Genomic DNA, 13,893 nt, shown 5'->3' with positions numbered 1-13,893 from the left:
TAAAACTAATGCTTTTGGGCTACAATGTAGAAATAGGTACATTTTAAATCTACAGGTACTAATAATATCCTAGCATTCTGTTATATAACACTAGTCGGGTAAGGAGTGGGTTTCCTTCAAAGGCATTTGGTACTGGAAATATCTGAAAGATCTTGTATTATAGTCTCACCAATGACACTAACTCTTCTCCCTTTTCAGAGTCTTTACCATCTGGTATCCACTTCCACCACTTTCCTGAAGTTCTCGAAGGTCAACACTTGTCCGTCAGTCCAAAACCAAACTCAGACCTCTGATTTCTTGACGTCTTTGTTCACCTGTCTGAAACACTGATAGGTCCCTGGCTCTGCTCTGACCCCTCCTTGTCTGGCTTCCCTCCTAACCACGGGTACCGTCTCAAGGCTCGGCCTGGTCCACTTCTTTTTTGATCTGCCATTTACGCTAACATGGCACCGCGATTCCCCTATTCATCTAGGCTCCCCAGCCTTGGAACTAACCTTGACAGTTCTCTTTGCATTACTTTCTAATATCCAACCAGCTTTTGAGGCTATCAGATTCTTTCTGTGTAACATTTATACGATTTGACCTTCCTGTCATATGTCCTTGAAATAGGACCTCATCAATTAAGCCATAGTCAGTTACAATGCTTCCTATGGACCAGCCTCTCCATTCTCTGGTACATCCTGCAGACTGAAGCCAGAACCTTTGTCACCATGTCCCTTCCTTGCCAAGAATCAGTACATGCCCAGCTGAATCCAATCTTTATGCCCCTTACCTGGAACGACTTGCCCCTTTGCAAGTCAAATCTAGTACTTTCTCCAACATCCAACAAGAAATTGTTTCTTGCGTGATGCCTTCCCAATCAACCCCCCTCCACAGTGAATTTTAATTCCCTTCGCAGTCACATCTGGATCATGGTCTCTCACACTCGCTGTCTGCAACCAAAGGGCAGTTCTTATAGCGATCCCGGTAATGAGGGCCCAACAAAAGGGTCTCCATAAATGTTTGCTAAATTGAACTTAATTATGCCACAGCTCTGCCAAATCTTAATTTTAATTATATAAAGATTGAGGGAAAACAGAAAGCACATCTTGCTCCAACTGTAACAGTTATTACTTTAATTTCTTAAACTGTAAAAACATAGATACACACGGAAAGCATGTTTTCAAAAATCTTTAAATATTCTTAGTTTTCTCTCCTCCGATGTTTTAGACAGATCTTATCACTCTGAATATAGAGGGGTCTTCTGGCATCAGAGGAGCTCAGGATTTACGACAACGGGTAGACTCAAATATGTGAATGATGACTTGTGTCCAAAAAACCGTGGGTCAGAGAGATATTTTCCAAATGGGAAATGAATTCTGACAGGAAGCTGCCTGCTGGGAAATGAAGGAAGACTTTGAAAAGCTGGTAATCACGATCAAATTTTAGTTGTGTTGATTAGTCTGAAATCCACGTGTGGAATCTATAATATGTAAGCTGTTTTAAGAAGAACTTAATTATGCAGAAGAGGAAGCCAAAGATCTTTTACAATTTGAGCGTCCATATTGTCAAATGTGTTAATATGTCACAGGTAACAGGTCTGTCTTACAAAATAACTGACTTTCAAGAGTTCTTTGCTAGGCTTATAAATCGTACAACCTTCATACCAAGGTTAGCTCCTGGCAGGGTAAAACTGGCAGGAAGTTGCTATCATAAGACAGATTCTTCAAAATCATGTGTGAAAATGAAAACCACACATATGTACTTGTATTTAATTTCCTCTGCATTACTTCCTTCTAATCACATGTGGACTATTATTCTCATTCATTCGCTCAGCATTTATGGAGTACTGTCCGAAGCTCCAAGGATTCAATGATCCCTGTCCAAAAGGAATTCACAGCCAAATACGGGAGCTCACAGGCTTTCTAGAAAGAAATGAAGAGTAAAGGACAGGAAATAACTGCTAGGGATGAAAGAATACTAAATGGAAAATTTTAGGTTTAGTCCTAAATTTATTAAATGAAGAATAATCCAACAACTCAATTTTAAACAAAGCTGGTGAAAAACTCTGCCAACTTGATCACAGACTCAGTTTTCTGAAATTTTCATGTCTGAATGTGTCAGGCGAAGACCACAGTGAGTAACAGGCCCCCCAAACACTTTAAGATGTTGCAAAATAGTGACTGCGTAGATGGAACAGTTTTTAGCAACTACAAGTAAGAAATTGTCCCCACACTTATTTCGTAAGAAATATAACTGCTGATACTTTTATTTTCTAGTTTGCTTTTGGCAATACTTTCTTCACCATTATTATATCACAAAACAATTCTGAAACAGTAATAGCGAATCATTACAGAAATGCTGGAAATACACGAATGGTTGAAAGTGATCCATATGACTAAATCCTAACAATTATACAGGAAATGGACAACAAAGAAAATCTTGAAATTAAACAAAATGCTCTAATAACGACTCTAGGAAAAACAGAATGAAATGCAACCGCAAAAGCAAACTTACTTGGCGGCCTGGGACCTCTCCTCTTCCTTGCCAATATCTATGCCTCTCCCATCCCCCACAGGCCTTCCCCCACCTCCCACCCCAATAATTGTTCCCTTTCCTTGTTTCATCTCACCTGGTGGAACTAGGCAGTGAGTGAGCTATTTATTTTCCATGTTTTTGCCTTTCTTCCCAAATAGATCATATGCTGTTTGTTCCCTGAGGACAGGAAGTGTGCTTTCTATTTCTCTGTATCCCCAGCAACTAGGAAGCACCTTGCCCATGACAAATGTTTGTTGATGAGGACACATATGCTCATTCTGATTTTAATATTTATGTGAATATTAACAAAATATAGATGGTTGAAAGGAAAGGACCTGGGGTTAAAGTTTTTAAATGCTATATATTTTGCTTTATTTGGCAAGTTTTCTGAAGAATTCAATATAGCCTTATATTAATTAGGCAAGTAAAAAATGTAATAAATGAAACAACTCCCATTAAAAAAAATGAAGATTCATTTATTCTAATTAATCAATAACCTCTATTTGCATCTCCTTCCTCTCCTGCCAAACCTATTCTAAAGTTATTCTAATACATCCAACGAGGAACACTGTTTAAATTTTTTGAAACAACAAATCTTTTTAAATAATGCGTAATGGTCCTACGCAAATACCATTTATATCTTTTTTTAGTTCCACCCCCCATACATACCTACACACTTAGCCTATTTAAATTTCACAGATTCCCAGGTTCAAATGTTTATGGCATAGGAGTGTCAGAGACAAAAATCAGTGGATAATCTGAGCTATACCAACAGATAAGTGACTGAGTGTGTGCGTGTGTGAGGGTGGAGTGGGGGGGTAGGCTGGTGTGGGGAGCATAAGTTTTAGGGACCCTTATATGGCCCCACTGTCCACTCTGAAAATAATTCCTTTCCTACCTGCTTGCTGGTGCCCACATCTGTTTAACATTCTGTAAGTAGACCTAGGTTTAATATATAAATACCCCTATGTTGTTTGGCGCTTCCCTAGAACCCACTCAACCCCACCCACATTGCCAGTATCCAGGATCCGCCTGATCTGAGACAGAAGGACCCCACCCACGCCCACAGTTCTGGGGCTGTGCTCTGCCAATCAGTAGGACACGCCCCCTTGCCCGCAGTGACTGGTTCTTGGATTAGCAGACATTCCTGGCCCTCGTCATTGGTTCAAGGGTGTCCCACGACCTCAGAGAGAAGCTCAAGACCTCTAACTCTCCTAGACCTTGTGGGTATGAGGCCTAGAACTGCTGCAGTTAGTGTCGCAGCCATAATGGGCATCGGCCAAGATCACAGGCGACACTGGGCGAGGGTAAGGCGGAGAGAACCTACCAGAGATGCGGAGCTGAGGAGTAACACCTAACGTGACCCCACCTCTCCAGCACTCAACTGTGACAGCAACAAATCTTTATCACGTAAGGCACCTGAGCTACAATCATGGTTACATCTCACAGACCGATTCAAAATTACATCATAAAGTTCATATAAGACATATCAGACAGAGTCTTTCTTGAAATCAGGTGTTGATTTAGAGACTGAGGCTAGAGCATCTGAAGGGAGAAAAGACACCATGTAGAAAGGGAAAAGGCAATTTAGAAAGGCATGGAGGAAGAAGGTCTGGAAAATATTTTAAATGTTACTTATGAGGTCAATTAAGTTTGCGAACTCATCCTAGAAAAAGTACATACCTCATTGCTGAATATCACCGTGGTCACCTTTGAGGTAATCCCCTTGGGAAGCTATGCACTGAGGCCAGCACCTAGTCCACCCTTAAAGGCAATTCTGGAACTCTTTTTCTGGAATGGCCATCAGAGCTGCCGTCGTATTACTGTATTCTCTGCCCTGAATGTCATCAAAATGTGTTGCTTTCAATATTTCCTTTATCTTCAGGTAAAGAAAGAAGTCATTGGGGGCCAGATCAGGTGAGTAGGGAGGGTGTTCCAATAGTTATTTGTTTCCTGGCTAAAAACTCCCTCACAGACAGTGCCGTGTGAGCTGGTGCAATTTTGTGATGCAAGAGCCATGAATTGTTGGATAAAAGTTCAGGTCATCTAACTTTTTCATGCAGCCTTTTCAGAACTTCCAAATAGTAAACCTGGTTAATTGTTTGTCCAGTTGGTACAAATTCATAATGAATAATCCCTCTGATATCAAGAAATGGTTAGCTACATCACTGCAACAAGTTCGCCAACTTAATTCTCAGGCCTCGTATGCATAATTTTGCCTAAGCCTTGGTTGCGAGGGAATCTGAGTTTTAGAAGAGATGAATTCTTCAATTACAGGATTTTAGACACTGGTTCAGTGGTGACTGAAAAGATATTTTTGAGCAGGGGCCTTGCTGGGCACCCTTCAAATTACACGTAGGAAGCAACAACAGCCCCCTGTATGCCACCTTCAGATCTGAGGGGCCCTCACTAATAGATTTCCCTCCTCTAAACCCCAATTATGCATATAGTCAGGGCTACACAGTATAACCTGTCACTCTTTTGCTTTAAATTCTTAAAGTCAGGCCCCAAGTCTTTAAGGTTCCAAGCCCCTGACCTGGCCTACAACACCTGGGGGACAGAGTGGTGTCTTTCTCTGGCCCACAGGTTTTCCCTCTTCAAGCCTCACTGGCAACTCCTCAGACGCACCAAGAATCTTTGCTCCCTGGGTTTTGCACACACTGCATTCTGCCTCAAATACTCTCCACGTGGCCTGGCCTTCCCCACCCTCTTCATTTGGCTGACCTGACCTGATCTCCAGGTTTCGCTAAAATGTCTTTCCCTCAGAGAAGTCAGCTGACCCCCATCTCACTCAGGGCTCTGGTTATCAATCATGATATTCTTTGTTTCTAACAAGCAGATAGAGAGATTTGTGATGATCTAGTTTTAGTGTAATTGTTTACTTAAATCTTTCCTGACTCGACTGAACCTAAGCATGAAGGCAGGAGTTTACAAGGTCTGAATTTGCTTAATGATGTCATGATTTCCGCTCTCTATTTCATGAGATTCCTCGATCTCCTTCCTTAGCCAGTGTCCATGCCATTTACTAGTTGGCTTTTGCATAACTCACACCTACAACTGGTCATTGATGTCCTCAGCCAACCCTGGGTCCCCAAACCTCACCTCCATTAATGGAGTTGTCTCGCCACGTCCACATTTGGACTTTTCTAGAACTAACGAGTTCAGAAGCCACAAAAGGAAAAAAGTGATGAAAAGCAGAACTGGCTTCGGGAGAGCTCTCCCGAGGCAACAAACTCCACATGGGGCTATCCTGTCTCCATGGTGACCGTCCTGCCCCCTCAGCATAACTTCTCTTATTTCACTGTATTCTCTGCCCTGAATAATCTATACTTGTTTGATTTAATAAGCATTCAATAAGCATTTTCTTTTCATACAAATGCCAGTTATGTATACTGTATTATGAATTAGTTAAATCAAAATGCTTCCCCACTGACCCCTACCTGAGGTCAACTACACTGAGGAAATGAGAGTTTGGATGGAGTGGCGAGAGGGGGAAGAAGCGGCTGGTGAGACACATGGACATGGGAAACTAAGAGACAGGAGCGCACTGAAGAAAGGGTGAGTCTTTAGGCAAAGTCTCCCTGCCCCTCCTTTTCTTGCTGTATTTGAACTCTAACAGGACCCACAAGCATGAGGGTGTGAGTCAACCACATTAAGGATTAAAAATGCCTGATGCGCTAGCTTTGGGAGAGTAAGCACTGTTTTACTACCTTGTCGGGGCATTGCATTCCAGGTTCCAGATGCAACTTTCCCAATCACTGGAAACCAATCTACTCTTAGCTGGGGACTATACTTTCTCTGTTTTTTCCAAAGGGGAAAACGCTGAACTAAGCCCATAACAACTGAGCAATAAATACCTGTTAGAGTGACGGACCCACAGTGCGCAATCGGATCACGGAATCAGAGAACCTGGCCCCTGAGAAGAAACCCAGAAGGACTAAATGAAAACAAAGGTTTCTTTTTGATTCTCTTCTAAGACCTTCATGTAGTTTGTCATTTGGAGTGGCCTACATTTCAAATGATGCATTCAGCCATGACAGCCAGGAGATGGTGTGGTCCTCACAAGGAAAGATACTTTGATTTCACATCAAGCCCCACCAAAATAAGGCCTGCATAAGTATTCATCAACATAAAAGTACTCCACAGAGTTGAGCAGTGAACTGTCTTCTGTAAAATGCTCTTCTGGAGACACTGCACCTCGGGGGTTCTCTTCCTGGGTTCTCGAGAACTGAGCACTTACTTTCAATGATGTCTGAGGTACCTCCGAGGCAGACTCCCTCCTACTCTCTTTATACTGCAGTTCCTTGTTTTAAGTGCTCTGTAAGTCAGATTCAAGTATGTATTTGTTTTTTTTTTTTTTCTGTAGCCGAATAAAGATATATTTGCAAGCTAAGGATAAAGACACTTCAAACTCTTCCTCTGAAGCCTGTTTCACATTAAGTCATTGACTTCCCTCATAGAGACCAATTATGAATCAGAAGAAAAATGACATTCATACCATTCACAAGAATACCAGAGACCAAAAACGTGATTCAAACCCTGCCTGCCGTCTTTTAGAAACAAATGTATGTGCACTCGGTCTCATTCCAGCATGGTAAAGAACTATAACCACATTCAGCAAAACAAAAATATCTCTCATGTGCTTCTTCCCTCCTCGTCACCCTTCAGAAATCTTAAATCCAGCTTATCCAAAAACATTAACCACCCAGATACTGACAATTACAGTTTCGGTGAGAAGGAAAAGTATGCAATTCATTAGGGGGTAACAGGATCTCAAAAACGGCCAATGTAGTCTCCCTCCAGGAGGCCACAGAGCTTGGTCCCCTTGTCCTTACGACATGACTTCTGATGGCTGCAACCTTGTAGCATTCTGACTTCCAGTAGTTAAAGAAAAATCTATACGTTCACATGGTCTTGTTAGAACAAATGGGTAGAAATGGCAAGGCCCCGGCATTGCTAAAAGCACAAGTTTTAGGATCTGTAGAAACAAGTTTGAATTCTGACGAGGAAAACATGCAAAGTTAATTCCCCTCTCTCTACGCCCTGCTTCAATGCAAAATGGGGGTGATGATGATAACCAGCTTGGGGGTGGTGTAAAGAGTAAATGAAACAAAGCATGGAAAACGTTTGGTCTCCAGTAGGTGATAAAACAAATTTAGCTGATAGCAGGATGAAACAACCTAAGGGCGACTTGACAAAGAATCTAGTGTCTGAACTCTCAAGGTCAGCCGGACCAAGGTGTGTGCTATCCTCCCACCCGGGATAAGGGCTGGAGACCTCCTAGGGGCATTGTTTTGGGCCAAGCAGTCATTCTTGGGGGACACGAAAAGCATAAAATTCTCCTTAGAGTTTTGCTACCTGAGAAAGGTTTGAAGAATCCTTCTCTCTCCCTCTGTCTCCGTCTCTGTCTCTGTCTCTCTCTCTCTCCCTCTACCCCCGCCCCCTCGACAGAAGGTGGAATTAGGAAGGGAAATAAAATGGGCTTCCCCACCCCACGGACAGTGAAGTTGGTAGAATACATATAATATTTCCCCAAATTTCTCAAATACCTGGGCAATGTCCCCTCAGCATTATAAATATAGAAAGTGTTCACAGTCTGTTTTTAGGAATGAAGAAAATGAACTATCTAGAATAAGATGTCACGCTAAAATAATTTTTAATTAATCTTAGCTTAGGCAAATGCAAGAGCACTTAAATTGCAATAATTTCATGACATATCTACTATCTAAGGTCAAACACTGAACCTCTCCAGGGTTTCTTGCATGAAGGTATGCAGGTATACCATTTTCCTGTTGGATACTGGAGGGTTAAGACAAAACATTATCCTCTACTCCACTGAAATCCACATAGGAATCACACAGATGTTATACAATTCATAGCAATTCCAGGAATTCTAAACTAAATTTTCCAAAGCTGGTCATAAAAATTTATTATGTAATAGTTGATACATGCAAAAGAAAGACTATATGTAACAAGTGGCTACAGTAGGAAGCACGATAGTAAAACCAGAACTAGTGAACCCACCCTCCGCTTAAGAACTAGAAAGTGACCAACATGACTTCACCTCCTTGTGTGTTCCTTCCAGAGCTGCGCCCTGGGCCTCGTCTTCAGAAGGAATCACTCTCAAAATCACTCGTGAATTTTGAATTTATCACTCCTTTCCTTTTCAAAATAATTATTTTCAAAACATGAACCTTTAAATGTATATTGTTTAGTTTGGCTAAACACTAAAAACTTTGAGACTTTATCTCCAAATGGATCTGAAGTTTGGGAAGGAGGGGCTGGGCCATAAGATGGCTCAGCTGTTGCCATTCTTCCTTCACACACATTCTGTGCCTGCCCTGCTCCTCTTCTCCCAAGAGAACCAGCCAAAGTCCTAAGGACTCTCCTGGTTTGCACCCACAGCGGTCACACATTTCCCTTCATTCTCACTCAGGATGGGTGTCTGTCTGTATAGCTGTTGTCTGAAATGGAGCGAGAACTTTCTGCCCACCCAATAAGAACGTTTGCACTGGTCGTCACCACAGAGTGGACTCGGGGCTGACCGCCACATAGGTGAGGAGGAAAGGTGCAATGCCCCCGATGCTGTGTGGCATCGACGGCCACTACATCCCTAATTCTTCGTCATTAACAAGTGACAAAGCAGAGGACTACGATGGCCTGGTTGACCACATAATTTAGTCAACGTATTCGTTACTAATTCCCATTGACTTCCTTCAAATCCTGTTAGGGACCATGATTTCCTTATCCTTCTTCCAGAAAGCCACGTCACTGTCAGCAACCCATCCTCATTGGTAAAACTGTGAAGAATCTGAGAATTCAGCCTCCTTGCACGTTACCAAGGTGGCATGCCACACAGCCTCACGGATGCTGGCAGAAGACCCAGGACCACTGGGTCACAGACAAAGCACTTCGTTACTGGTGGCACAGCAAGTAACATGAGGGTCGGCACCCTTGGATCAGCTCCACTTCCCCTACCCTAGGGGCTCAGACAGATGCCTGCACATACAAGGGTTGCATTACAGCACTGGAATCTTGAGTTTAGGGAGCCCAGATCTTTTAAAATGGTTGGTAAGCGTGCCTGTCTTTTGTTGTAGAGGGAGACACTAATGGTCTCCTAAGGCTGCTCACTATACAAATATCCTTGAAAAGACATTCTGGAACAAAGGGCGGTCAGTGCCTCACTCACAATGCATACAGAAACAAAAGGGGTCCATTGAGTCCCCAGAGTCTCCCATCTTCTGTTAGCCTTCAAAATTTTTATTAAAAACATTTTTTATTGTATAATTGTTTTAAATTCTATCTGGAGTCCAGACATAACAGTCCTATTTACAGAGCCTCTTAGAGGGAATGTGTGTCTGTGTGCAGCAAAGGGTTCCCCAAAAGGTGTGTGTTTATTTATCAGGGTTGACAAATACGAGATTTCTAGGTTCAGGCATTCAGAAGTTTTAAGCGAATCTTTCTGACTCAGGTTTTTCCTCTGTTAGACGAGAACAGTCATTTTGCTCTGTAATATGAGCTTGAGATTTAGTAATTCTAAGAGACATAAAGATCTGCTGTGAGATAGAACCAGAAAAATGCAGAAAGTTCTAGCCAGTGTCTGTCCGGCCGGCAAGCCTCCTCGGTCTCATGGAAGCTCATCTTTACAGTTAAGCCCCTCCTTTTATCCTACAATTTGCACCTTTTGCTCTCAAATTGTCAGTTTTCCCACGTTCCTAATGTACTGACCTCTTCTGTACATTACCCCGTCATTTGTACCTTTTCTTTAAATCCATCACATTCCTTGCAGTACTAACAGGCTGACATCCCCTTTCTGTCATCCTGTAATTTACACCTTTTCTCCTTGACTCCATCAGATTTCCCATGTGGCTACTAATGTACTGACGGCTCACAATTTGGGCTGCATTTTTTGCAATTTGCACTCATTTTTTTTTTTTTTCCAGAAAAGCTGGGGGAAAGCTGAATTGTTACTGTGTGTCCAGGGCTAGAGAACAGAGACTGCTGAGTGAGTGCTTGGGACTTCAGGCCTTTGGACGGGCTCCCAATTTAGGAAGGGGTTAGGACGCAATTAGATATGATGAGCTGCGCCCTGAGCTGATGGCTAAGGAAGTGACGAAAGGAAGATAGCAATTTTCTAATGTGTCCTTTAAGAAAGCTTCAGGGGCTCCACAGAATGAGAAATGTCTAACAAGTAAGGTAATTTACATTTTATCATATTCTCTTTTATTGCATCCATATGAAAGAGACGCTTTTTCATGTTGACAATTTCCCTCAGTGTGTACTACCTGTGATTGGCCATATATCCTCCTGGCTATTCTGAGGTGAGATTTCCCGCAGAATGTGCTACCTCCATTGAGTCATGACGTAGGGTTGATGAGACAAAAGAAGGTAGTGTTAAGAAAATTCCAGACACAAAATGCTGCGTGTGGAAGGCACAGAGGTGCAGGTCTAAAACCTTTAGGGAACTTAAAATATTTCGGAAGGGTTGGAGCAGAGTCGGGTGCTGACGCAGATCACAAAAGTGCCATCTGAAGGAATCTGGATGTTATACGCAATGTCACTGGGAGCCATCAAAGAGTTTTAAGCAGGAGAGGAGTGTGCTCATCTTTGAAATCAGAATAATCTTTCAGACGGTGGCATGGAGGGTACGGTAGGATGGAGATTGTACTAAAAGTAGGAAAACAAATTAGGAGAACACACGATTAGCTAGTAAGGAGGTGATGAAAGCGCAGGTTGTGGGCTGAATTGTGTCCCCTTAAAATTTATGTGCTCAAGTACTAACCCCTAGCACTGCAGAACGTGAATTTATCTGGAGACAAGGTCTCTAAAGAGTTAACTAAGTTGAAGTGAGGTCATTAGGGTGGGCCCTAATCCAATATGACTGGTATCCTTATAAGAAAATTAGAACAAACACACAGAGAGAAGACCAGAAGACACAGGGCCCTCTGCAAGCCAAGGACAGAAGCCTCAGAAAAAGCCAGCCCCGCCGACACCTCGCTCTCAGACTTCTTGCATCCAGAATTCTAAGAAAATACATTTCTGTCATTCAAGCCACCCAGTCTGTTACGAGTTATGGCAAACTCATACAGCATGGATCAAGGGTGGCGAGGAGGGAAACCTGAGACAGACCTGGGTGGCAGAGCAGACAACATTGGGCGACCCGTTGGTCGTAAGTGGTCCAGCAAAGAAGTTGCCTTAGAGGATTGTGGTAGGGGTGACTTGGTCGATGGAGATATCGTGAACCAAGAGAAGTAACCCAAGAAAACAGAGAAATAGCAGCAGCTCAGAGGTAAAAGATAATATCAAGTATTTCCTACAGGTGGAGGTTGAGGGGTTACCGGAGACACGCAGAGATGGTACGTAGGAGATGAAGGCCTGGGTGTGAAATTCAGAAAACAGGACTGGGATAAGGCACGGAACTGGGAGTTGCTGTGAGTGAAATCTCCCAGAGAAAGCATATTGGGGAAGAGAATGTTGGAACGGGCACGCAGGCAGAGGGCTGTCCACTGAAGGAGATGGAAAGAAATGGCTGTCATGGGTAGGACCAGACCCCGGAACGAGTACTGTCACAGACACCGGCGGAAAAGGGTGTTTCAGGAAGGAGTGGTCGTCAGGGTCGAATGTTGAAAAGAGGTTGGAGACTGAAGCTCGTCCACTGAATTTGACAATTAGAGATTGTTGGTGAACTCAGCAAAATTATTCAGCAGCGCTGTCAGAGGTGAAAGCCATGCTGAGTTGAGAAGTGAAGAGATTGGGGGTAAATGAAAATAGCAAGATTACTCTTGCAAGAAGCTTGGCTGAACTGGAGTTGGAGGTGATGCAGGGTCCAGAGTGGGTTCTGGGTTCTGTTATTATCAGTAGCAGTGGTGCTACTGGTGGTGGTGGAGGAAGGAGGGGGAGACAGATGGGGCTGCAGCGGTCATCTCCTAAGGTCAGAGGGGGCTGGGCCTCTCTGGTATGTTCTCTCTCTAAGACGAAATCAAACATCATCCTTTACAAGGAGTTGTTCTTACCCCCATCTGCAAGTGCCTGATTTTGGAGTACAGCAAATTCCTGTTCAAAGTACGCTCACTGGGTAGCTCCTCATAGGCTTCTATGCAGCGTGAGGTCGATTATATTCATTTGATATCATTAAGGGGTAAGTAGGGTCAGGAAAAGGGGGGAACAGCGAATCAAGACGGAAGTGGAAAGGAACTTTATCCCGACAGAGCTGTCTGCCATGGCTCAAGTTAGGTGAATTCTAGTCCCTTTCTACACATTTACTCTCCTACCAGACTGCAAGCGTCCTGCCTGCAGTAATACATCAGTACTGTAACCTAGAGCACCCACACCATGCCAGGCACCTAGGAGCTCAGCCAGTCCTGAAAGAAAGCCCTCCCATGGCTGTGCCGAGATCATGCCCTAGAGCCAGGTCTTGATGCCCTGCTGCCCAGGTCCTGCTTACAAGGCGAGAACGAGCCCAGCGAGTATCCACGCCTGATGTCCACACCCTCTCATGAGACTGGGACAGGTCAGGGAGGGATGTGCAACTGAGACGGCCAGAGACCAACTCGCTGGGTAGATGAGCAACGCCATTTTTGAGCAATGTCATTACACCCAGGGAAATGCAGTGAGAAGGGTTTTAAAAGGCAAACTAAAGCAAACTGGGTGAGGATAGTATTTAACATATGAAGTCTGAAAACAATTCAGAACTAGGTGGCTATGAAATGTTTGTTTGGGCTTAAGGTGCACGTTACCTTATTTCATTGATTCTCAGGACGCCTTACCCACAATTTAAAATCTCTGCTGCATCTTACAGTCATTGCTGTCTTAGCATCGTGTCATAGTTTAACGGGCAGAGTTTTTTCTTTCATTGGTGACACATAATATGATGGTACCCTGGAATCAATGGTGTCTCAGACTTAACGATATAGTATTTTAATCTAGAAAAGGGTGTGGCACTTGTTTTGATCTGCTGCTTTAATGACTAGTACCCAGCTTTGGCAGGGGGTAAATTCTAGGGCCACGGAGGAGGGGGTATTGTGCACATCACTCATTCATAGGTTTGCCTGGACTCAGAGCCGACTCAACGGCACGTAACACAAACAAATTCTAAGTATTATACTATCTTAAAAACAGAGTCTCTCAAAAGGTACCCCTTCATACAGTAAGACACTGAGTAACTATTCTGAGAGCCAATTTACCACTCTCAAAACAATGACCAGTAAGAGCTCTAATTGGCAGAAAGCACTGTTATTCTGTACCATGAGTAATGCAGGCCCCAAAACTCAGTAATAAAAAGAGCCTGATTGTCATTTTTGGTTCAATTGTTTCTATGCTTGTAATTAAGTTTGTGCTTTCATTCAAACACTGTGGAATACTGATCCCTTACTACAT

The 13,893-nt window shown here is 43.2% G+C and overlaps 1 protein-coding gene across 2 annotated transcripts in view; it reads right to left on the bottom strand.

Moving 5' to 3' along the window:
- Positions 1–13,893, bottom strand: part of EFCAB11 (EF-hand calcium binding domain 11) — a 123,740-nt gene that overhangs the window by 53,104 nt on the left and 56,743 nt on the right. Inside the window, exon 6 of one of the 2 annotated variants that reach the window (XM_019744287.2) lies at positions 1,193–1,376. The exons of the other annotated variant lie outside the window; for it this stretch is intronic. Within the exon in view, the coding sequence (XP_019599846.2) occupies positions 1,250–1,376 (127 nt within the window). The 3' untranslated portion in view covers positions 1,193–1,249. Of the gene's footprint in view, positions 1–1,192; positions 1,377–13,893 lie in introns of those variants that run through there. 2 annotated transcript variants of the gene reach the window in all.

Source organism: Rhinolophus sinicus, linkage group LG03 (assembly GCF_036562045.2).
Source record: "Rhinolophus sinicus isolate RSC01 linkage group LG03, ASM3656204v1, whole genome shotgun sequence".
Taxonomy (NCBI): domain Eukaryota; kingdom Metazoa; phylum Chordata; class Mammalia; order Chiroptera; family Rhinolophidae; genus Rhinolophus; species Rhinolophus sinicus.
This window is presented reverse-complemented; position numbering and strand designations above follow the sequence as displayed.